The 26,704-nt window shown below is 38.3% G+C and overlaps 1 protein-coding gene across 2 annotated transcripts in view; it reads left to right on the forward strand.

The window, feature by feature from the left end:
• Positions 1–26,704, forward strand: part of LOC134354270 (protein RIC-3-like) — a 77,660-nt gene that overhangs the window by 36,899 nt on the left and 14,057 nt on the right. The window contains exons 1-4 of one of the 2 annotated variants that reach the window (XM_063063183.1): positions 3,635–3,704; positions 18,613–18,833; positions 22,876–22,960; positions 23,404–23,497. In XM_063063183.1, the coding sequence (XP_062919253.1) occupies positions 18,636–18,833; positions 22,876–22,960; positions 23,404–23,497 (377 nt within the window). In that variant the 5' untranslated portion in view covers positions 3,635–3,704; positions 18,613–18,635. Of the gene's footprint in view, positions 1–3,634; positions 3,705–18,612; positions 18,834–22,875; positions 22,961–23,403; positions 23,498–26,704 lie in introns of those variants that run through there. The other variant, XM_063063182.1, reaches the window with a different exon arrangement.

Below are 26,704 nucleotides of genomic sequence, written 5' to 3' on the forward strand. Positions count from 1 at the left end.
GACCTCTCTGTCCTTTGACAAATAAACCACACAGAACATGGTCAAGATCAAAGTCAAGTTTATCATACAAGTACATGTATGCACAAGTGCAGTGAAAAACTTAGATGCAGCAGCAGCATAGGCACGTAGCGTCATATAAGCAGTTAAGCATAACTTACACACAATTTTTACTAGAAATCTCAATTATAGCAAAAAGAATCCATTTTAGTTTAAAGCTATTAAAAGAAAGCAAAGTTCATTTTAGTGTGTAGTAGTGATAAGTGTTGCTAAACTGTAGTGATTAGGATTTTGCTGATTGATTCAAGAACTGAATAGTTGAAGAGAAGTAGATGTTCATGAACTTGATGGTATGGAACATCAGGATTCTGTACCTCCTGCCTGATGTAGGTTGAGTATCCCTTATCTGAAATTGCAAAATATGAAAACCTTCAAAATCCGAATTTTTTTGAGCAATGACCTGATGTTACAGATGGAAAACTCCACAAGCCGCTGGGAAGGTTTCCAGGCGACACACGGATCTCTGCACACCACAGACAATTCTGTGAAGCAACCTTACACAAGTAATGAACAAAAGTTAATGAAAAACAGAAAAACGCTTCATAAAGCAAAAGATGAATGACTTCATCGTCGGAGTAAACATAATGCTGCTTAACAGTACTGTATGTTGATCATGAAACAAGCAAAGATCTAGGTTGAAGGCAATTGTGAATATTTAGCAGGCTGGTTGCAGAAATTAAAAAAAAGGCACCTATTAAATTTTTAGATTGTAAAAATTTTAAAGCTAAAGTGGCTACTTATGAAGCATTCATAAGTTTATGAAGATCATCACTGATGAAAATCGGAACAAGTCAACAATACTGATTGTTTTTATAGCTTACATAAAGTGTAAAAAATAGTAAAATACAAATACAGTGTACTGTAACCTTTTAATCGAAGAAGACATCGTAGGTGGAGACTGAAAGCTTGCCTTTGATGTTGTTGTTGTTCAGCAGCTGATTCAGGTATTCTCCCGATGCTGTTGTGCTGCTTTGGTTACCCTGCACTCATTATAATTTCATTATCTTAATAGTATGCAATCTTTTTACTGTTAAGTATGTATGTGTGATGAACAAATGTAAGACAAAGACTGCTTGCTAGTACCTCATAAATTGAAAGTCAGAAATGATAGTGATCCCAAGCTATCTCATGATATATTACAAAATCTGAAAAAATCCAAAATCTGGATCATTTCTGGCCCCAACTAATTCAGACAAGGAGTACTCAACCTGCAATAGTCACAGAAAAATGGCATCGCTTGTATGGTGGGAATCTTTGATGACAAATGTTGCATTCTTGAGGTACTAATGGTAGAGAGAGAGGTACCCGTACGGGGCAGATTCACACTGCAGCTTGTTCCATCCCTATCCATTCAAATTGCTGTACCAGACCATGATACAAGCAGTCAGGGTACTTTCAATAGTACATTTGTAGATTTTTTTTCGGATGTTTGATGACAGGATGAACCTCCTCAACCTTCTAAGTAAAGGTGGCATATGTGATCCATGTTGATGCATTCTAGGCACAGTACTTTACTGAGCTTATCACTAGTAAGAATGTTCAGTTCTAATAATAATCTTAGTTTTAATTTCAAATATTTATTTTAATACCCAGCTTAATTTTCTCTGGTTGGTGAGTCTGCAGCAAGTGATTATCAATTACTTATGCTGCTAAAAGAGATGGCTTTGAGGGAAAGTTTATCTAGACTTCTTAAGTTCTTAGAACATGCTCACCTGGTGAATAGAAAGTTTATGTGTAACTTGCCTGTAAAATCATTTTGTTTATATTTTAGTAAAATCATACACATTTTTGGTTGAAATTCTTCTCATCAAGAAATTCGTCTGAGTGAATCCATGAACAATTTGCCCTGGTGCATCTTTCATTTCTTCATTATTATTTGGGCTTATAAAGATATTATCAATGTTGATTTCCACAGTTAAGTCGGAAATTAATGCAATAAAAGTCTAATTTACAACCCATAGTTTTCAATCAAAAGTAAATCATGCACCAAATGAATTAAAACATTTCACCAGAGCATCAAGGTTCTATCCTTCTGTTCCAATCTTCTAAGGAGCAAAGGGAGCGTGGTCAGTAAAAGTTTTCTCATCACCCTTCATGACCACCATTACAAGGTCATGGCTGCCATGAAATATATACTGACTGATTTCCCAAGAATCAAACTGAGAATGACATGGCAATGTAAGCATTGCACACTCACCAGGAAATGCACAGGAAACATTTTAATAAGGAAAGAGTGGTGCAAACTATGCCAAAACATTTTACTGGTAAATTTTGACATCTTTCTGTGTTCATAGCATATCGTGTGTTTAGTGCACCAAATAGGAATAAAGTCCAATTTTGGGGCAGGTTCTAAAATTCTGGAAACGGCAGAATCTGGGCTTCATATTCAACACATGGTAGCTGAGGCGACATTGAATCCAGGTACAATTCACCCTGGTGCATATCTCATTTCTTCATTGTTGTTTAGACATATGACGACATTATCAATGTACACAATGCTGATTTCTACAGTTAAGAATGAAATTAATGGTATAAAAGTCCAACCTAAAATCTGCATTTTTCAATTGAAAGTAAATCATGGACACCAGTCAACATTAGTTTTTACGCTCTGCCCGCCAGAGAAAGCAGGATCTCCCAGTGGCCACACATTTTAATTCCACATCCCACTCCCATTCTGACATGTCTATCCACAGCCTCCTCTACTGTAAAGATGAAGCCACACTCAGGTTGGAGGAACAACACCTTATATTCCATCTGGGTAGCCTCCAACCTGATGGCATGAACATCGACTTCTCTAACTTCCGCTAAGGCCCCACCTCCTCCTCGTACCCCATCTGTTACTTATTTTTATGCACACATTCTTTCTCTCACTCTCTTTTTTCTCCCTCTGTCCCTCTGAATACACCTCTTGCCCATCCTCTGGGTCCCCCCCCCCTTGTCTTTCTTCCCGGACCTCCTGTCCCATGATCCTCTCGTATCACCTGTCCAGCTCTTGGCTCTATCCCTCCCCCTCCTGTCTTCTCCTATCATTTTGGATCTCCCCCTCCCCCTCCAACTTTCAAATCCCTTACTCACTCTTCCTTCGGTTAGTCCTGACGAAGGGTCTCGGCCTGAAACGTCAACTGCACCTCTTCCTACAGATGCTGCCTGGCCTGCTGCGTTCATCAGCAACTTTGATGTGTGTTGCATTAGTTTTTAAATATTAAGTTTGAATCATCGATACAACCCTGATTGCACGTGTTCACTCATTTGTGTATAAAAATACAAATCTAAAATTTACAAACAGTTTTATTTCAAGAATTGAGACAAAATAGAATGCATATCTGCACTGCTTAACTCAGCTCAAGCTTACCTTTAGCCAGTAGTTTCACTGAGAATTGACATATACTAATAGCTTAGAGTTCAACTAATCCAGAATTTCCACACATGCTTGGTCCAACAAGAAGTCAGAGAGAAACTGGGAGTCACATTCCTATACATCTGAGCTCTTGCTCTGTCACTGTATCCAGCACTGACCCCTGCATTGGAGCATCAGCACCCTTAGGAGAAGGGCCAAATCAGGACCCTCAGCCTAATTCCAGAGGAACCTGGTCCAAGAACTGCAACCTCATTTATTCAGATACAGTGTCCAACCATATGAAGAAAACGTAAGTGGTTTGTATATTTTACCTCATAATTGTAATATTTTAAATTATTTTCTAGTATTTTAAATTGCTTTATTATATATTACATTTGTTTACTTCTTTAAAAATGTTTAATTATTTAAACAATTGGTAAACAACTTTGATAGTGGTGAATCATCAAAGACTGGCTTGGCCTCAGGACCCAAGAGCTGAGATCTTCTTACAATGTAGAGACCTGTCTGCCTCAAAGGACACCTCTTAGCTACACAGGGTCAGCTTAGCTCACCAAATCCAGAACAGTTAAGTATGATCATTAGGTTCAGGAGGCAGTCCAGAAACAAGACTATCTGAGTCATTACTTTTTGGAATTATGCAGAAAAGCTTTACCCATAAAACCTCAAAGGGTTAAACAAGTTTCAGGTTTTGGTAAGTTGCTTAGAGATAGGTCTGTTGAAACAATTAACCCGAATGCTAGAGGTTTCTACTTCAGTTTAAATTTATGAAATTGACTGAAAATTTAAATAGAAACATCCAGACAAGGAAATTGCCCTTTGAGATGCATTGATTTTTTTTAAATAGCTATTTTTGTTGACTTTTCAATTTTAAAAACACTGTCAAGTCCTCGTTTGCCTTACAGCTAACCAATAACTTCCAATTACCTGTTTGCAATAATGGAATAAATTTCAACGTGAAATTATTGCCTATTTTAAACAGCAGTAAAAGGGGTAATACCCCAGTGATGGAAACACTGGCAGCAATGTTGCCAACTGTAAAGAATGATGAGCCTATTTGGAACCGATCAGTAAAAAAGGCAGAAAACTTAACAAATGCAATTTACATTATTTAAAATGTTACTCTCTTGGGAGCTTATTCAGATTAATGCCATGAATTCTGAGTGACATTTTCTAATACCTTCACATCTGGAAATAAAAGAATAGATAATGTAGATTAATACTTGCAATAGTTATTTATACAAATGGTAACCCAGCAACCAAAGGCACAGTAGGCAAGGATGAGTTAGGTAGCGCACTGGTCCTTACCAGAACACAGATGATAAAGTAAGACAAGTTGAAAAGTTTTAATTCAGAAATGCACAACAGAAACATGTTTTCTCTTCAGTTTGCTCAAACAATTGAATTTAGCACTTTCAAAAAACTGACCTAAAAGATAGAAGAGGATCAAACAAGGAATACATCTTTCAAATTTCGGCTGTATGCTTATGAGATCTAACAGCAAGTTTGTTCCTCTACAACAACATAGTACAAAAAACAATAAGAATCAGTGTCAGGATTCTTTGTCCAGTCATCATTAACACAGGCAGTAGCTTAAGTCAAGAGGTGTGTAAGTGAGACCAATCATTGTTACTTCTTGTCAGAAGGCAAACCAAAACAAAAACACCCTAGTTGGGATTTCTTTTCTCACTGTGGCTTTTTTCAAGAACATCCTGAAATGTTTCCAATCGTGCTGTCTCCTGAACTCCTTGTTATATTTACTGTTCATATGCGTGGGAATTTCTAGTGCCTCTTTGGATAAGAGGGCAAATGTTAGCCGAGGGGTTTTTAATCCTTTAGTTAGTTATTTAAACTTTAGTGGCTAGTCGTCACTGGTGTTTCTAATTCTGAAGGGCTTGACAAGTAGTTATTGGAAGTATATTTCCATTCGCGGAAGAATGCCAAATGAGAAGGCACAGGAAAATAAGAGGCTGCCTGCTTGACACGGGGATGAGCAGGACTAGGGAGTTACAGAGGCTGTGAGATAGCCAGGTATTTGCAGAGGTCAAGGATAGTGGGGAGAAAGTAGTAGTTGGAGTGAGGCCAAGGTCAGTTTAGACATGATCTCATTGAAGAGCAGAGCAGATCTGCAGGTCAATTGACCTTCTCCTACTCGTAATTTCAAAATCTTGTTAAATCTTCTGCATCCTTACTGAGGCCATCCAGTGATTGCTGAGACAGCAATTGAACATAGATACAAATTCTAATTCCGTAAGGACGTAAAGTTTTGGAGAAAGTCATTTACTAAAATGATTTCAGGGGTGAAGGATTTCGGACTAGACTGGAAAAGGTGCAGGTAATTCAAATGGTGGAAGGATACAGGAGCACAAGAGCCACTGCTGCCCAGTACAACATGGTTTGCAATGAAAGCAGAGGTGAATTTCTTCTTGCCTTTACTGAGAGATGGGAAGTGGTTCATGTTTCTGGAGACTTGCTGTAAACCTGGATTGTGAGAGGACAGTGTGGCGCAACAGAAGTAGGATTATGGAGGACCCTGGCCTTGTAGTTGTTTACCTTATATGCTTTGGAAGCAAATTGGCAGTGTCTTGGAGCTTGGTCTCAGACACACACAAATGCAATTGGCGTCTTCCAACAGTTGCTCAGTAATTGAGGTCTAGGTGACCCTAGTCCTGGAGTGCAGTTACCATAGGATGAATAATTTCTCATTAATTCTGAATCCTGGTGGGCTGACAGTCTTCTGACTCTCTGAATGCAGTTTCTCTTAGGCTGAGGCATAGGGCAGTTATTAATGATGATAACACAGAAGAAAAATAATATAAGATTATGAAAGGGACAGATAAGATAGAGGCAGGAAAGTTGTTTCCACTGATAAGTGAGTCTAAAACCAGAGGACATTGCCTCAAGATTCGGGAGAGTAGATTTAGGGCGAAGATGAGGAAAAAATGCTTTTCCCAGGGAGTAGTGAATCTGTGGAATACACTGTCCAGGGAAGCAATAGAGGCTACCTCATTAAATATATTCAGTGCACAGTTAGATAGATTTTTGCATAACGGGATAAAACAGGTGCTGTAGATGGAGCTGAGTACATGGTCACATTAGCCATGATATTTTTGGATGGCAGAGCAGGCTTCCGAGTATTTCTTATGTTCTTATGTTATTTTTATGTTTTGTAACTGCAGAAACTAATTGATAGAGAACATGGGATCTAGGGAATGTGTCTATTTAGTTTCTCTTCTTTCATGAGGTGCTCACATATGATGTAGTGCTGTAATGACGTATGCCATTCACATATTTCTTACACATAATGAATTATGTAAACAACAAATAATGCTTAGTCAAGCAATATATTAGCAATATTACTCAAATATTACTGAAATATTATATACACAATACTCCTCCCTGCTTTGCTATAAACTCCAATTCAAATATGTAACATATTGCTCTCTAGTAATCTTATATACACAGTATACTATATAATACAACTACTATATAGACAGCCACAGCAGAGTAAATTTTAAATTGTTCCAATCAGGCCTAAAGATTTAAATGCTGTGGGGGATTTCATATTCTTTTGGGATAATGTCTTTCTTGACGGACGTGGTGAGGTGAGAGGGTTCACCTTGCTTGGCAGGTGAGACTTGTGGCTGAGAAATAATCTCAGGTGTTTTGGGGCCTCCCCTGTGGTGGTCCTAGGAGTCAATATTGGGTTGCAGGAATTGTTCTGATAGTTCTGGACACCTTTCTTCTCTAATAATTGACTCTGCTCTCCTTAACTGATCAATGTGTTGTCTCCAGATGGCATCAGACACAATCTCCACTGTGTAGGAGAGTGGTCCAGTTCTGTCCTTAATGTTTCCATACCCACTTTTGATCACCTCTGTAGTCCCTTGCCAGGACTGATTGTCCAGGAGTGAAACATCAAATGTCCTTGTTTTAGGAGACCTCAAATTTGTCTCAGCTGTCTGTGCTGCATACTCATTCTGAGATTGGGTTTGAGGAAATCCAAGTGTGAGTGTAAGGGACGATCATGGAACGACATACAGTAGCTGGTAAGTTGTTGGTTGTGGACTGTGCTACATTGTGATATGCAAGGAGGAACTTGGCAAGCTTCTGATTCAGTGTTAGTGCTGTGTGTTCTACTGACATTGCTTGTAGAGTGTTCTTTAGACTCCGGACAAAACTTTCTGCCAAGCCAATTGCAGCTGTGTAGTACTGTGCAGATGTAATATGTCTTACTCCGTTCATTTTCAGGAATGACTGAAACTGTTCTGCAAAAAAACAGTGGTTCATTGTTACTGACTAAGTGTTCTGGAACATTTATCCTTGAGAAGAGGCTTCTGAACACATCAACTGTGTGCGAGCCTGTAGTGGAGGCTATTTGGAATACTTCTGGCCTCTTTGTAGCTGCATCCACTACTACCAAGAAATTTGTGCCCATAGATGGTCCGGCAAGATCCACTTGAATCCTCTGCCAGGACAATGCAGGCCATTCCCAGGGATGAAGAGGCACTGCACTTGGCATCTTCTGGACGTGTTCGCATCCCGAACAGTATATAGTGAGCTGCCTAATCTGGTGATCTATCACAGGCCACCGGACAAAGCTTCAAGCCAACACTTTCATTTTCACCACACCTAGTTGACTGGCATGTAGCACCTCAAACGTTTTAGCTCTCACCTTGGATGGTACAATGGCTCTCATTCCTCACATAAGGCAACCCCCGTCAATGGCAAGTTCATCACAGCACTGGTAAAAATAGGCGAACTGGAAAATCAGCTGCACATTCCTGCTATGTTGGGTTGCCATGTAGACTTGAGATAGTGTGGTGTCATTTTTGGTTTTCCCTTTGTTTCATCTCTGCGGTAATAGGGAGGCTTTAATTTGCAACAGGGAGACTATGTCAAGAGGAGTGTCCTCTTTTATAATTTTTTCAGATATTTTCTTTACCAAAGGTAAGCGGGTTAATCCATCAGCATTTCTATGATTAATCAACCTTTTGAATTTGATCTTGTAATTGTGGCCGCCAAGGAAAAGAGCCCATCTCCGCATTTGTTCTCCTGCTGTTAGTGGAACTCCCTGCTGTGGATTGAAAATGGACACTAGTGGTTGATGATCAGTAACAAGGGTAATCACTCTCCCATACAAGTACAGTTTGAAACGTTTTACACCACAAACTCAAGGCCTGTTTGGCTATGGGTTCACTGCCATCACTCATAACATGTGGCATGACTGTACCTACACTATAAGGTGAGGTGTCACTACCAAGCTTCATTGGATGATGGATCGTAATGTGTGAGTACAGTGTCTGATATCACCATTTCCTTTGCCTTTTGGAGAGCCACCTCACACTGCTTTGTCCATTGCCATTTTTTATCCTAAAAAAGACCGCAACTGTGGCACATCCTTTGGCCTTGGGGCATACACCATTGCTTGAATTTTCTCAGCACACTTGTATAAATCTGTGCTTGAATGGTGTGACCACAGTAAGTGATACTTGGTTTAAATAATTCACACTTGTTGTATTGTGTTCTGAACCCGTAGTCTTCTAATCTTTTGAACACTGTCTTTTAAGATTTTGGAGATGTTCCTTGTCATCCTCACCAGTAGCAATGATGTCATCCAGGTAACACTGAGCACCTGGGCTGCCCTACAGCACCTGGTCCATAGCTTTCTGGCAGAGTGCAGGTGCAGATGCTACTCCAAAATTAACATATTATGCTGATAAAGCTCTTTGTGAGTGCTTATGTGAGAAACATTTTAGGCCTCTTCTTCCATCTCCATCTGTAAGTAGGCCTCAGCTAAGTTGACTTTGCTGAAGTGTTTCCCTCAGAAAGATTTACAAAGATATCCTCGATCCTGGGCAGAGGGTATCGATATACTTTCAATCCTGGGTTGACGTTTACCTGAAAATCACCAGAGATCCTAACAGACCCATTCTTCTTGGCTACTGGGACCACTGGCATTGCCCATGAGCTCCACTCAAACTTGGAAAGAATTCCTTCAAGCTCCATGCAATACACATAAAGTGCTGCAGGAGCTCAGCAGGCCAGGCAGCATCTATGGAAAAAGTACAGTGGATGCTTCAGGCCTGCTGAGTTTCTCCAGCATTTTGTGTGTGTTGCTCGGATTTTGAGCATCTGCAGATTTTCTCTTGTTTGTGATCAGGCTGGATAGCTCACTGGCTATTTTATCATAGATTGGATAAGAAACTGGACAGCTTTGTAAAACTTGGGTGTGGCATTTTCATTTAACATTACTTTACCCTTGATATGTCTGAGATTTTCAATACCATCCTTGAACAATACTGTGGCATCATCCAGTACCTTTCTTAATTCACTTTCAGTTGACTCTTTTGCAGGGGATGTGTCATGCAAATGGTGGATGGATCTCCAATCAAGTTGTCATTGTCTCAGCCACTCTTGCCCCCACAATACTGACCCTCCTGTTTTTACCACATACAAGCCCAACGTGGCTTGTTGTTGTATTTCACTGTTATGAATGTTATCCCCACAGGAATGATCTTTTCTCCATAGGTTCTTAGCTGAATATCTGCAGGCTTCAACTCAGTGTCTTTGAAATGCTATCAAACTCATTCTGTGGAATGCCTGAAACAGCCGAGCCACTGTCCAATTCCATTTTAATTAATTTGCCATTCATTTCTGGTGTAAGTTGTTTACATGGTGGCGCAATGATAAAAACCATAAGACATAGGAGTAGAATTAGGCCTTTCGGCCCATTTAGTCTGCTCTACCATCATGGCTGATCCTGAATCCCAGTCACCTGCCTTCTCGCCATATCCTTTGATGCTCTGACCAATCAGAAAACAGTCACCTTCCACCTTAAATATACCCGCAGACTTGGCCTCCACCGCAGTCTGTGGCAGAGCATTTCACAAATTCACTACTCTCTGACTAAAAAAGACCCTCCTCTGTTCTAAAAGATCGCCCCTCAATTTTGAGGCTGTGCACACTAGTTCTGGATACCCCACCATGGGAAACAATCTCTTCATATTCACCCTATCTAGTGCTTTCAACATTTGGCAGGTTTCAATGAGATCCCCCTGCATTCTTCTAAATTCCAGTGAGTACAGGCACAAAGCTGCCAAATGCTCCTCATATGTTAACCCCCCCCCTTCATTCCCAAAATCATTCTCATGAACCTCCTCTGTACTCTCTCCAATGACAACACATCCTTTCTGAGGTATAGGCCCCAAAACTGCTGATAATACTCCAAGTGTGGCCAGACTAGTGTCTTATAAAGGCTCAGCATTATCTCATTGCTTTTATATTCTATTCCCCTTGAAATAAATGCTAACATTGCATTTGCCTTCTTTACCACAGACTCGACCTGTAAATTAACCTTCTTGGAGTCTTGCACGAGGACTCCCAAGTCCCTCTGCACCTGTGATGTTTGAACCTTCTTACCATTTAGATAATAATCTGCACTATTGTTTCTTTTACCAAAATGTATTATCATACATTTCCCAACACTGTATTTCATCTGTACGCCATTCACTAATTTCTTACATACAACAGATCATGAGTTATGTAAACAACAAAGAATTCTTCATAAAACAGTATACTTACAATATTACTGAAATATTAAATACACCACAGTTATGTAAAAGCAGGAGAAAGAATGTTATATAAATTTTAATTCTAAGTCATATTTCAGATTACAGTGTATTCACATTTCCTTGAATTTTATGTACTTCAGAAGGATACTTATAAAATCATAAACCAGATTTTTCCGAGTGCTTTCCACGTTCACTTGTCAATTTCCCATAGGCTAAACATACTTGATTTTGTTTTGCAATGCTAATCTAACTGGCTTACGCCATCCTGAACTGAGATACTGAGGAAGCCCACATCAAGCCCCTGTCATAAAACTCTTCTGGGACCTTTGTCCAAATCTATAGCTCTGCCCTCTGTCATAATTTCTTATTCAATGCTCAAGTATGACCTGAGGTTCAATAATATTTAAGAACTATTAAATATAAAATGAATACATCTAAAGCACATACGTAACTAAAAATATTACAAGTAAGTAAAAGAACATGCTATGTACCCTGATATCTTTCTAGCTTGCAGTCATCTAATGATGGAAAATTCCTGCAAATTGCAGCCTCAGGAATGGGACACAGCTTGGAAATTGTGGGCAGAGTTTAGCCAGGATCTGGAGTTATGTTTTTGTAAGCTCCAGACCAGTATGTAGGAACTGATGGCATTTACCACGTGGAACTAATGGAGCTGCTAGATTTTCGACGTTGTCAGAAACATTCAGAAGACATGACTGAAGCAGAAGGTAGATGTTTGATCCTATAAAGGCATAGATTACAGTCTGTATAATCTTCAAGGAGTGCAAGGTATGCTTGTGATAATTTTATTCTGTGTACTATTAGTTGTGGAAGAAAATAGGTGACCAGCACTCATGCTCTTAGGGCATGGCATGATATAATTTCTTAAGCTGTTAACGTAAATGTTAACTTGTGAGATTTAAGTATGAAGTACACTCTAACACAATGTGTGTGTGAAAAGTTTTGGGCTCTAATTTTAATCTTATACCTATGATTCCTTGTTTCAGGCCCTTCAAGCAGTGGAACAAATAAGTGGATTTGACAGAAGATAATTTTGCAGTAAAGTTATTTGCTTACTGGAAACAAGAAAACATATTGGAGAGGAAATTTCCAAAACAACAAAAAACTGGATTTAACAATTGAATAATTGCAGCTTTTTAATTTCAAAACAATACCATGTCAAACAAATACAATCTTACCCAAATGTACTTTCATAACGAGAATTATACTTCTAATTTAGAGTGTTGCATCAAGGTTGGGATTAGGTATGCTCAGAAAATCCCACCCTTTCACTGCTTGCACTTTTCTAATTCCAGTGCTATTTGACTCTATCCCAGCATATACCATAGTGTTTACCCATCCTGCTTATTTGTGTTTTCTCTATAGTTCAGATAGGCCAATAATATAATAAATCATATGCATCTTGGATAAAAATGTTCTTAATTTCCATAAAAATGGCTCTACTTCCTATTGCATGATACTGTGAATTCTGCAAAGCCCTTCTGTAAACAGACCTTATTGAGAAAAAATATAGATTAGACAGAAAGTTGAGCGGAGCACTGGCAGATAGAATTTAATCTCACAAGTATGAACTGATGAATTTTGGAAATCAAGTTGGGGTAGGAAGGAAACAGTAAATGGCAGGGCACTGAAGAATGTTGATGAAAAGAGAGACTTCGAGTAAAAGTGACAACCCTAGTCAATAGGATGGCAAAGAAGACATATGGCAGGCTCATCTTTGTAGATCAGGACATAGAGTATAAGTGTTGGTATACTACAACTTCAAAAAGCCCTGGTTAAGTCACACAAGGAGTATTATGTGTATTTATGTTTGCTATGCTGTCAAAAAAATGATTGCAGTAGAGGGAGTGCAGAGGTGATTCACCAGACTGCAGCCTGGATTGGATAACCTCCGTTATGAGGAGAAATTGGAGAGGATGGGTTTGTTTCCCTGGACTGATGGAGGCTGAGGGGTGACCTTATGTAACGTTATGAGCAGCATAGATAAGGGAGATAGTAAAAATCTTTTTCTCATAATACAAGCATCAAAAATAAGAGAGCATTGTTTTAATGTGAGAGGAAGGAGTTTTAATAAGTTTATCTGAGATTTTTTTAACACAGGAAGTGGTTGGTATCTGGAACATGCTGCAGTGGAGGTGGTAGAAGCAGATACAATTACCACTTTAAAGTTCAAAGATCAAAGTACATCTATGTCACCATATACAACCATGAGATTCATTTTCTTGTGGGCATACTCAGCAAATGTATAGAATAGTAACTGTAACAGGATCAATGAAAGATCAGCCAGAGTGCAGAAGACAACAAACTGTGCAAATGCAAATATAAATAAATAGCAATAAATAATGACATCATGAGATAACGAGATAGAGTCCTTGAAAGTGAGATCATTGGTTGTGGGAACATTTCAATGATGGGACAAGTGAAGTTGAGTGCAGTTATCCCCTTTTGGTCAAGAGACATTTTGACAGACGCTTAAATAGGCAAAAGCAGAAGTATATGGACTTAATGTGGACAAATGGGATTGGTCTTTAGCTCTAATATTCTCTAGTTGAGTTCAACTTCCTATTCTTCTCTGTTCTCAATTCTTTTTAATGCTGTGTTTTGTGTTTGTATTGATCTCTGCCGTGCTTGGGATATTAATGTGCTTTGTGGCAGGGGAAAAGAATGTACATGTGAGGACTTGTGAGAAGTACAACTTCAATCTCATCAACTAAAGAATAGTTTGTCTTGTAGAACCAGAGCATGATTATTATGCTGTTGTTAACTAGACTGCTTCCAACTCATGTCTCTTTAAAAGAAAACATGATCACATTCAATGCTTGGTTTTAAATTCATGCTCCCATTTGCATCTAAAAATAGAAACATAGAAAATAGGTGCAGGAGTAGGCCATTCAGCCCTTCGAGCCTGCACCGCCATTTATTATGATCATGGCTGATCATCCAACTCAGAACCCCGCCCCAGCCTTCCCTCCATACCCCCTGATCCCCGTAGCCACAAGGGCCATACCTAACTCCCTCTTAAATATAGCCAATGAACTGGCCTCAACTGTTTCCTGTGGCAGAGAATTCCACAGATTCACCACTCTCTGTGTGAAGAAGTTTTTCCTAATCTCAGTCCTAAAAGGCTTCCCCCTTATCCTCAAACTGTGACCCCTCGTTCTGGACTTCCCCAACATCGGGAACAATCTTCCTGCATCTAGCCTGTCCAATCCCTTTAGGATTTTATACGTTTCAATCAGATCCCCCCTCAATCTTCTAAATTCCAACGAGTACAAGCCTAGTTCATCCAGTCTTTCTTCATATGAAAGTCCTGCCATCCCAGGAATCAATCTGGTGAATCTTCTTTGTACTCCCTCTATGGCAAAGATGTCTTTCCTCAGATTAGGGGACCAAAATTGCACACAATACTCCAGGTGTGGTCTCACCAAGGCCTTGTACAACTGCAGTAGTACCTCCCTGCTCCTGTACTCGAATCCTCTCGCTATAAATGCCAGCATACCATTCGCCTTTTTCACCGCCTGCTGTACCTGCATGCCCACTTTCAATGACTGGTGTATAATGACACCCAGGTCTCGTTGCACCTCCCCTTTTCCTAATCGGCCACCATTCAGATAATAATCTGTTTTCCTATTTTTGCCACCAAAGTGGATAACTTCACATTTATCCACATTAAATTGCATGCCATGAATTTGCCCACTCACCCAACCTATCCAAGTCACCCTGCATCCTCTTAGCATCCTCCTCACAGCGAACACTGCCGCCCAGCTTCGTGTCATCCGCAAACTTGGAGATGTTGCATTTAATTCCCTCATCCAAGTCATTAATATATATTGTAAACAACTGGGGTCCCAGCACTGAGCCTTGCCGTACCCCACTAGTCACTGCCTGCCATTCTGAAAAGTTCCCATTTATTCCCACTCTTTGCTTCCTGTCTGCTAACCAATTCTCTATCCACATCAATACCTTACCCCCAATACCGTGTGCTTTAAGTTTGCACACTAATCTCCTGTGTGGGACCTTGTTAAAAGCCTTTTGAATATCCAAATATACCACATCCACTGGTTCTCCCCTATCCACTCTACTAGTTACATCCTCAAAAAATTCTATGAGATTCGTCAGACATGATTTTCCTTTCTCAAATCCATGTTGACTTTGTCTGATGACTTCACCGCTTTCCAAATGTGCTGTTATCACATCTTTGATAACTGACTCCAGCAGTTTCCCCACCACCGACGTTAGGCTAACCGGTCTATAATTCCCCGGTTTCCCTCTCCCTCCTTTTTTAAAAAGTGGGGTTACATTAGCCACCCTCCAATCCTCAGGAACTAGTCCAGAATCTAACAAGTTTTGAAAAATTATCACTAATGCATCCACTATTTCTTGGGTTACTTCCTTAAGCACTCTGGGATGCAGACCATCTGGCCCTGGGGATTTATCTGCCTTTAATCCCTTCAATTTACCTAACACCACTTCCCTACTAACATGTATTTCGCTCAGTTCCTCCATCTCACTGGACCCTCTGTCCCCTACTATTTCTGGAAGATTATTTATGTCCTCCTTAGTGAACCAAAGTAATCATTCAATTGGTCTGCCATGTCCTTGCTCCCCATAATCAATTCACCTGTTTCTGTCTGTAGGGGACCTACATTTGTCTTTACCAGTCTTTTCCTTTTTACATATCTATAAAAGCTTTTACAGTCAGTTTTTATGTTCCCTGCTAGTTTTCTCTCATAATCTTTTTTCCCCTTCCTAATTAAGCCCTTTGTCCTCCTCTGCTGAAATCAGAATTTCTCCCAGTCCTCAGGTGAGCCACTTTCTCTGGCTAATTTGTATGCTTCTTCTTTGGAATTGATACTATCCCTAATTTCTCTTGTCAGCCACTTGTCACTTATTAGTCTATCTGCAAAGCAATGCGTTACTATCTTTACATTCAATTATTTTCTTATGCTGTCTTTAATTTCAAATTAATTTAAAATTAACTTTTATCATTTCTTACATCCTATTATCAATAAACGCCTTTTTCAAATAATACAATCCATTTAGTGCATAATTTTAAATTCCTATTGTTGAATCAGACTATAAAAAGAAATAAGCCTCAATTTTGCTGTATGTTTGTACTGTATTTCCTCTATACAAATGGTATCGGTGTGAATCTATGCTATAACCTGTCTGCTGCTTTACTAACCTATCTAAAGGATAGACTCAAATTGCACAAAGTTCTACATATTAGTAAGATATTGGATCAGTCAAATGGAAAATTTGCCCAATTAAATATCACATAAAATCTGCACTTCGCTACCTTTGTGCCTAAAATGATCCTTACTCTTTAAACAGAACACAAAGCCTTTGTTACATATACACCAATTAAAACAGCAAAAAAAAATACACAAATCAAAATTGGGCACATTTGGAATTTTCCAGTTAACACAGAGCATCTCAAGAAATTAGCTCAATCTTGATGTGTACCTTTTGAAGCAAATAGACTGCATTTGGTCTTAAAAGTTTCAGGATAGATTAACAGAAACCAAATTTAGCAGCTGAATAATTCATTTTATATTTTTATGCTAAATTTTATGAGAGAGTCACTACTGCTCTCACAAAACACTGCAGCTCTGCCCTAATGTGGGCAATGTCAAGGGTAAATTACTAGTAATGCAATAATTTTGCCAATCACCTTCATAACTTTGAAAACTTCATGTGGTTATCTCAAGGTGTCATCTTTTCAAAGTCCGCATGGTGGTGCCATGAAATCTCACTGTGTTGTTTCCAGTTAACAGTGAACATATGAAAGTTAGCATTTCAACTAAGAGATTAATTAAATGGCAATAGTATTGATGAAATGTTCAGATCACAGATATCCACATTTACTGAAAAGATAGGTAATTTATCCTTTGTGCACTGTTGACAAAATAATTCTTTGCAGTAATAGAATATAGCAAAAATAAATTGAGCAAGTTTTTATTACAGAAGTAAACATATTGTATGCTCTTAAAGCTGAATTTGAGAACATTATTCTATTCCATATCCATATGACAAATTTCAAAATATCAACCAAGTTCTATTGATTTCATTTAGTTTAATATATTTATATCATAAATAAGTGATGTCAACACGTAATCAAACTTTATCATATCTAGCCCACAAAAATTTTCCATGATCCCATGAAGAATTTGTCACTGAATCAATCCTTTATTCTAATAATTCTATTAGTGTATTTGGAAAAAGATTTTCGAGACCTGTTCCTTCAAAGTTTACTTCATCCCTTTGCATATGATTTTCTTTTTGAATTACATTTTAAAATTTGTTTCAAATGACTTTTATAAGTCAGTTTAACATCATAAACCTGGACAGCATATAATGTGCAATAAAGCTCTGTTGACATTTTCTAAACATAGAAGAAAATTTGGCATTTAATCAAAGCTTTCTGGTATTGGAAATCTTAAAACAATTAGACCCAGAAAAGTGCGAATTTATATTATCATCCAGCTCAGCTGCATAAGCAATTAAGAATATATTTCTCCATGTTCTTGATATTTTTCAGTGATACAAACATTTAATTCAAAACTGCTGTAGCTTGTATCAGTTCATTCAGTCTACCTTCAGCACTCTCTTCCTGCTGCATTACATCTGCTCTATCATAATTTATTGATTTCTTCCAAGTTACAAAACAGCTGGTGGCATGTTAGTAAATCAGTAGTAGGTAAATGCTTGTAAGAACCAAAAAAAAAAGGAAAACTCATTAAAAAATACAAGATGACTAGTCAAACTACAAAATAGTAGGTTTCCTGACTTGTAAGACGCGAACAAATTTGGAACATCTAATTAATCAGTAACTGAAAGTCAAAACTGTCTTACAAAGACATTAAGTTATATATTTCATAGTGTTTTAATAGATAGCAACTATGAAATTGGCTATTTGTTTTAAAAGCCTTTAATAATACTTTTAATGAAAGGCCTCTAACTTCTTTTCAAATACTTGCTCTTGGACGATATATTTGCCCAGTATTATTATCACTATCACTGCCATTAGATGTCACAGTGTCAAAATATGCCAAGGCACTTACTTTTCCAGTATGAGTAAATTTATCCTTTTCCATTGAATTATTCAAGGAAAACTAATCAGGCAATATTCAGACTCTCTTTTTAGTAAAAAGGCACTATGTGAGTATATGATTGTATACACATATGTTGTTTAATATTTTAGAAATGTAATCATTTTGTTAAAGGGAATTTAGTTTGTTGAAACATTCCTTAGTTAATACAGTGGGATTTGGAATGCTGGTTCTGGAACAGTCGTCTGGGACTCTAGTTGCTACTGAAGTAACATAATCAATGTGCTACTGTACACTAACAGCTTTACTTATTAGTATCAATTGCCAAAACATTCTCTATTCTCATATTTTTGCAGTGTATTTGATTTTGAATTTTTATATTCAGCAAAACATTTTTTTTCCAATTTAAGCCTTATTAGTGTTTGACGAAGTACTTCTGTCCACTCTAACCTAGATGTCAAGTTCCCATCATGCATCTTAAACAAAAAGAAACTTATCAATGCAAATCAAAACCCAAGTGATCCATTAACATTTTAATGTCTTCTTTTTGCAGCAAGATCTAATCGACCATCTCCCATGGCACAGCACCCAATGGTCTCAAAATCCAAGCAGCAATGGTCAGCACGTCCCCATCTCCCCAAGTCCCACCAGACTGACTCAATTGCCAAAGCAAAGGGTGGAAATGCTGGAGGTGGTAACAAAGGTTTTATAGCCCGGATCATACCTGTGTATGGATTTGGATTGGTTATGTACATTTTGTACATCCTTTTTAAGGTACTGTAAGACTTACTTACTGAGGAATGTTATGGTGATGGAAAGTTCTTTGTAAATGACTAAATTTGAATTCTGATATTCTTATTTCTTGTGTTGTGGATTGCCCTAGTTATATCACTGAACTCCAAAACTTAAATATCAAGTATATGGGAGAAAAGGTAAAAAGTGGGTGAAACCAAGGCAAGATGAGAATGAACTGGAGTTGTATCAGTTATGACACATTCTCCTTCATGATCACTTGCATTTGTCTGAAATCAATTATAGGATATCTTTCCCTAATTGAAGAGTGGGAGACTAATATACTGTACATGTAAATGTTGCATGCTCGTGACTTGCTTGGGTTTAATAGATGCTTTTTCAATCATGGTCAAAAGTTGATGTCAGTGCGGATCCACAACAAGGAAAATGATCATACTAGGTGGTTTTAAAGATCACATGGGAGAGAAGAAGGCATGGCTTCTGTTCTTAAAAGAATACTTTGGTCTCTCCTTGTCAAATATCTGAAAATCATGATCACCCTCCCGCTGACAGTCCCAGTGGATCATTTTACCCATTTGCCCATACCAGCTTATCACCCTGCCCAAATCCTCTCTTCCAGCCATCTGTGGTGATGTAATCCCTATCGACCACGAGTGAGACTCTGAGTCAGACCATGTAAATAAGATCTAGTAGTTAATATTGTCTGTCCCTCTGTAGAGTTTTGAACAGACCATTCACTGTTCTCCTCATCACTCATGCCCAGATTCCAGTCATAGGTTAAAAGATTGCTCTAATGTGTGTTAATTAAATCTTAATGCAAAACTGTGTGGAGAATGAGGCAAATGGACGTGTCTTGTGAATTAAATAGAGATGAATGGAGAAGATAAGCTGTGATTAAATACAGTGGAGCAATTGCCACTGACGGATGTAGCTCATTTATTGCTCTCAAAAAATCAGGCAGATTTAAGCTATCTTTTCTGCAAAGTATATTATGTCGAGGTGAAGGAGTTTTGCTCTGATTTAATTCAGTATCTCAGAGATGCTCAACTTTGAGTCACTGTAGAAAGTGGAAAGAGCTAACATCAGGAAATGTATTAGGAATAACAACAGCTCCAATCTATATGCTGATTCTTTGATTTAATGCTTTGACAAGTGAATGAGACAACGCTCAGATATGCTTCAGTATTGCCTTGTGACTATTTTTACTGCAGTTTTTATTTTAATGAGACAACATGGGTAAACTGCTACAGTATTAGGACAGGTTTTATTAACCAGAGTGTAAATTTTGCTTTTTACCTGAAATAAAGCCTTGGTACTCAATATATAAGGATAGCAATAAAGAAAAACTGATCATTAATCTGTATAATTCTACAGCAATGAAATAGCCTCTTGTCTATCAAATCTACACAAGTGTTTATCTTTTTCTATACGTGGCTACTCTTATAACCTTCTTATACACAATGCATTATAATCACTTTGATTCAAAGAGCGTTTATTATCAAGGAATGTATAATTTATACAACCTTGAGATTTGTTTGCGTACAGGTATTCACAAAGCTGAAAGAAGCCATTTAAAAAACAATAAAGACCAACCCCCAATGTGCAAAGAGAAAGAGGGGGGAAAAAACAAACCATGCAAACAATTGAAGCAATCAACACCAACAGCATTCAGAATCAGAGTGCTTAGATTCAAATCCCCGGAGCAGTCCGGAGTAGGCCCAAAGCCTCGGTACTCAGCTCATCATATCGCTGCAACGTTCGCAGACATGAAGCACAGCAGCCAGGGGCAGTTTCACAGTCTTAGCGTTGTAGAGAGGGAAGCCCCTGGTCTATCTGGGTCGGTGTTTAAATTGTCCAAACAGCGGATCATACCTGGGTTCCACCAAGTCGAATTGCTCTGGGCCTAGATTTCGCTGCCAAAGAAGCATTTCTCAACCTCTCCAAATCGGCTCGGTGCTCAGAGCGATCCACACCCTGACTCTTAACACCCTGCCTTTTTCAAGAGTAGCTAATGACAGGTTATTTTAATTACTAATCTCCGATGTTCTTCTCTAAACTCCTTCTTGTTTTGCTTTGTATCTTTCTGCCATTGACTTACAGGGTGGTGGCAGAAATAATTACTAGTTATCTAATAAAGCTCTTAGAAAATAAGAAATAGAATTGGGAGTAGACCATTCTGCTCATTATGCCTACACCACCATTGAATAAGATCATAACTGATCTTTCATCACAGCACCATCTCCTGGACAAGTACCACCAGGTCCAAAAACAGTTACTGCCTCTCAGCCATCGGGCTCTTGAACCAAAAGGGATAACTTCATTCATTGAAATGTTGGGACTCACTCTCAAAGACTCTTCATCTCATGTTCTCAGTATTTATTGCTTATTTATTCATTTATTCTTTTGTATTTGCACGATTTGTCATCTTTTGCACACTGGTTGTCCATCCTGTTGGGTGTAGTCTTTCAATGACTCTGTTATGGTTATTGGATTTTTTGAGTATGCACACAAGAAAATGAATCTTATGGTTGTATATGGTGACATATATGTACTTTGATAATAACATTTACTTTGAAATTTGAACTTTGCACTCGGCCCATATCCTTTGATTCTATTAAAATCTAGAAGTTAATCATGCGAAGGTGGAAATGGACTCTGTGCCTACGTATGATCTGTGGCTGAGAGAACTAGCAAATACTTTACATTTGGAGAGACTGAGACTATGTAATGAAGGCAGAGGGGACATCTTTGAAAGGCTATGGGGCCCTGTGTTGGACTTTCTTACGGGAGGAGGACTGAGGATTTTTGGTGCAGTACACCTCTGCTGTGTATGTTTACTTTTGCCTTTATATTTTTCTCCCTTTTGCTGCTCAATATTTAATTAGATTTTGAAAAGGTCGTGGTTTTTGTGGATGTGCTGTACTTTTGTGGAGCAACAATGTGATTCATGAAAAACTGCTGGTCACATCCTTTAACACAAATGCTTCCAGGTCAATAAAGTACCCTTGAGCTTCAACAAAAGTTCAGTTTTCCTTTTTGTCCACAAACATCTTAATACTCATATGGCCATAATACACTAAAGTCCAATTAATTACTTATTCAAATTGTGGTTTGTTTCTTCCTTAAGTTCTCCACCTCATCACCCAGAATCAAACTAAGTTGTACTGTTTCCTTGCTATAGCTGTGGTACATTGACCAGGAAAAGAGAACAAAGTATACACAACAAAAAAAGCACTTTCTTTCTCACAACACATTGTTTAGTCAATCAGTGGGTAATGATTGTCTCCAATTATTACTTGATTTGATTATTATTCCTCTAATTGCAGTCCATTACTTACTGTAATTGAAGTCTGCCTGCTGGGAATCTTTTGTACCTTTTTGTTCTTAGACCCATTAGTCAAAAGCCTTGAGTGCACTTTTCACATGAATGAGCTGCTTCATGCATATAATTGAGGTTTGAATATTGTTTTCTACCAGCTTCACTTTCATGAATGTGCATATCTAGTCCCTTTCCACCCCAGACAGATCCCTGATCCCTGCTTCAGGAAGAGTTAGACAATGCCAGATATCCCCATTACTTCCAAACCCCAAACCTACATTTTATACCTATTAGTTATGAGTGGCTATAATAATTATCTAGAGACACTAATCAAGAGTGGACCTTTGGCTCCAATTATAGCGATGAAATCTAATTATCTGAGCCTATCACCATAATAAGATATAGTGTCATATTTGTCATATTTTCACCAGCCCAATGCTGACCCAGGACTATAAGAAATATTATTTTTATTTGAAGTATAATTATTCCCTATAATAGGAACCAATGAGAACATTTACCAGAGATAAATACATAAAATGCTGAATCTGGACTGCACATCATTAGAATCCCTTCAACATTGTTACTTATGGTGCGATAAAGCAGCAAGCCAACATAAGCATACTTTGAATTACTGACAATCTCTATCAGCATAATCAAATATGTTTGCATTATAACTGAAATGGGCTGGTTTTCAAATTTCCTCATTTCCACGATGTGTCTCGTATATGTATTTGTATTTTTCAGATCTCATCCAAAGGTGTCAGCCAGAATCCTAAAACAGGAAAGAGGTGTGCAGGCACCCAACTTGGAAGCAGGAAGCGTAAAATTAGTACGTGTATATTAGTTGACATTTTGAGTATTAATCAAATGTTTCACCATTGACCAATTAAATTACAGGTTTCTGCCATGACTTTAGACAAGATCAATTTCTAATCAAATTTCCTGTTGGATGTGTTATGTTCATTAGGATCGATCCCTATATTAAATTCATCTATGAATTCAGTGTAATCAGTTATTATTGGATTACTGATAGCAGATGTTCACTGTTTGTTCTTGTAGTACCGTATTCATTAAGATCTAACTTTAAACCTGAATTAGTTATGGAAGCAAAAGCTACCAAATGGAATCTGACAGAGGCTACACCCATTAGCTATGTATCATGGATGTATTTAGGAAATAAGTCTTTAAATGAGGTGGGAAAACAGAAGGTATATACCATATTTTAACCAGACCTTCCTGAAATGACATAACAACATGAAATATGTTTTGCAGCTGATTACGAACTGGCTCAGCTTCAAGCAAAGCTGCAAGAGACTGAAGTGGCCATGAAGCAAATAGCGTTGAAAATGGGAAATGGATCAGACAAGTAAGAAATAATAACTTAACATCCTTAAAGTGGTAGTTGACATTTTGGAAACAGATTTACTTGCAATTTTAAAACAGGTAAACTTCCCTAGGAATAACATTTGGTGCTTTTGTTTAAATAGCAAAGTCAATGAAGAGATTCAAAAATTTTTGAACTCTTCACTGATGTTTTCCATCCTTCCATGGCTATCCGAGATGTGGCCCGTATGTCTTGGGAAACAGTTACAAACAAAATGCTGGAACAATACACACAATGTGCTGGAGGAGCTCAGCATGTCAGACAGCATCTATGGATAGGAATAAACAATCAACATTTCGGGCCAAGACCCTTCATCAGGACTGGAGAGTCATGTGGCACCTGTGGGGAAAATGGACAGTCCGCCTTGGGAATCAGTTTAATCATTTGTACTTGCCAGTGCGTTAAATTTAACATCACCACGCCTTGGAATTAAAATGTCTATGTACAGTCCCTTAAAGTCTGTCATATGTGCACCTTTGTCTGGCCCCATACTCCTGCGTGGTGTTATTCCAGGTGTAGCTGCGTGCCTGGAAGAGTGGGGGAGATAGAGAAGGCTTTGGTGAATATCCTTGAGGAATTCTGAAACAATAAGGACCAGGCTAGGATAATGTGAGGTTCACATGGATAACAGGCATTTAGGCCGGTTGGCTGGCACTGACCCAATGCTGGGCACAGAATCTTTGGGAGGAAATATGCCTATGATGTTATTTGGAGAGAGGACAATTGATACAAACCCCATGGTTTCACTGTCACTCTCCTTAAATGCTGCCACATTTTTCCCAGTAACCAGATACAGTAACATATGGAGCCATGTCATACTGGATAATGCCTTTTGTACAGTGGTATCAATACCCGTTGTCATGATGGAGACGTCTGAACTTGAAAGTCAGTGATCTAGTGGTCTGCACATCCAGGTTCTTGCAATTATCCCACAGTGGAAACTGAGACATTGGTCATCAGATGCTGCATCCTGGCTGGCTCCATATGTGTACTGATGGAGTTGTCCGCTAATTCAGGCCAGAATAGATGTGTTCAAAGGCCCATGCTGCAAAAGTGAAACCCTTTAGCATTGCATATTTGGAAATGTTAAGCAACTTACTCCTGTAACCAGCTCTATTCAAGTGTTAATCTAAGTATTCTGTGGTAGATCTCCAGTGAGTTCTGGTCCTTCGAAATCTAGTGAATGGGCTCCCCAGCTTCTAGTCACAGCTAAAGGCTATTAATGTGTAAAGTCTTGTCCCATAGCTCATTTCTAAATTATGCACAGTGATGGATGGTTGCTACTATGACAAAGAGCGATGGCATTTTCATTCTCACTTTTTACTATTGTCTGGACAGATTGCAGTTCTTGGCTATCTATAATGAGAAAGGCATAAGGGAAGAATGCATAAGAATTTTAAGTTTTTTTTGTCCCATCTTCACGCCATAAAAAAAGAGAGAATGTAAGAAAAGGTGTTAAGTGGGAGGTTAGAAGGAAGATTTGGTATGAGGTTTGTTGGATTCTGATGTTTTCGATCCAAGATACTTTCAGAAGTCAAGAAAGTGTCACAAAACTTGTTGCTTCATGATTGTTTTATTAAGCTCTAATAGAACAAAGAGAATCGGAAACATAAAGTTGCAAAAGCCTGGTAGCTAAGAACAAAGAACAGGAAAAAGAATAAAAAATAAGGATGGTAGGCCAAAGTGGTCTGCCCTTCTTATAATCCATGGATATATTAAAAAAGCCCTATTCAAATAATGCAATAGCAAAAGGCTTCCAGGTAAAGACAGACTAACTGTAACCACTAGGGGACACACTGAACAATTACATGTATATAGGTAGTTATATAAAATACAAGCAGTCAACTAATTGTTAAACTGCAGAAGAAATAGCAAATTATACATGTGAATCCAACCTTCCCCTCTTTGATTCTAAATCACACATTTAGAATTATTACATTTGAGAATTCGGTAGGAGAAAATATGTGGTTTCAATGCTAAGTATAATCAAGAACCATGAAATAGCAAAGAATATTTGTAGGATTATGTCATGCTTAGATAAATTAGTAGGTACACTTACATGAGTATACAAGTTAAAAGATGTAAACTATGATAAAGCATTTTTGAATGAATATTAGTACTAATTGTAAGTAGGGGAAATTGGCAAAAATATAGCAGCAACACCTAATATTAGAATAAACATCATAATGTCTGGTAGCTGTCAGTTCTGATGTCTTCTGGCTGCTTAGTGATTTGCTCATTGTAGCCCAGCAACGTGGGCACTGTGTCAGAGGTTACCAGCACATTAACCACAGCACTGGTTGTCCTCGTCTGGCACTACTTTATCTTGTTTGCAGTGGCTCGTGTGTAGTCACTTGCATACCTTTACTGCGGAGTTAGTTATTAACACTACTTTATAAGGAATTTTCTTTCTTTTTTTTAATTAATTTTTTTTATGGGTTTCTACAATACAACAAAATAAAACCCACCAGCAAAAAAGAGATTTATACAGTGCAAAACAAACATGTCTAATATAGAATTCATAACAGTAAAGAAAAAGCACCCAATATAAAATCATATAAAGTTAGTATCCTCCCCACCCTCCCACTACACAACTCCAAGCCAACCATTTCGATGTGAAGAAAAGTTAAACAGAGCTTTTGTCACCACAGAGCCGTAAATATAAAAAGAAAGTGACTTAGGGAGTGTATCTGCTGTGTCAGATAAGGACGCAACATAGTTAGAGCTACTAGTCTATGACTAGAGCCGTATCTCCATGCTCCATCACTGTTTAACACCCACCATTCTCCTCCCACAACCACTTTACCTAGTTAGTGCATTGAGCTTGCATCTCTTGAATATCTTGTATGTTCGTCTTTGATATAGAGTCTAACTTCATTGCTATAATTTCAGTTGTTGGGGTCACTGAATATGTTCTCTGCACTTCTTCCAAATCTTTCTCCTTTTTAACTCCTTCCTATGCTGCCCTTTCTGCAATTTCATCCTCAAATGCATTCCACAGCTTTCCATTGTAGTCATTTTGGAGTGTTTTTTACATTTTAATACGACACCTTCTGATGGTAATTGTATGACATTCATCAGTTCTTGTCGTAGTTGGCCATTTTTGATTGGAGTTCCTACAGCTGTAAGAAATCCTCTTTGGCTCCATAAGTCTCCAAAGTCATAAACAACTCCAAAAGCATATCGAGA

This window comes from Mobula hypostoma, chromosome 11 (assembly GCF_963921235.1).
Source record: "Mobula hypostoma chromosome 11, sMobHyp1.1, whole genome shotgun sequence".
NCBI classification, from domain to species: Eukaryota; Metazoa; Chordata; class Chondrichthyes; order Myliobatiformes; family Myliobatidae; genus Mobula; species Mobula hypostoma.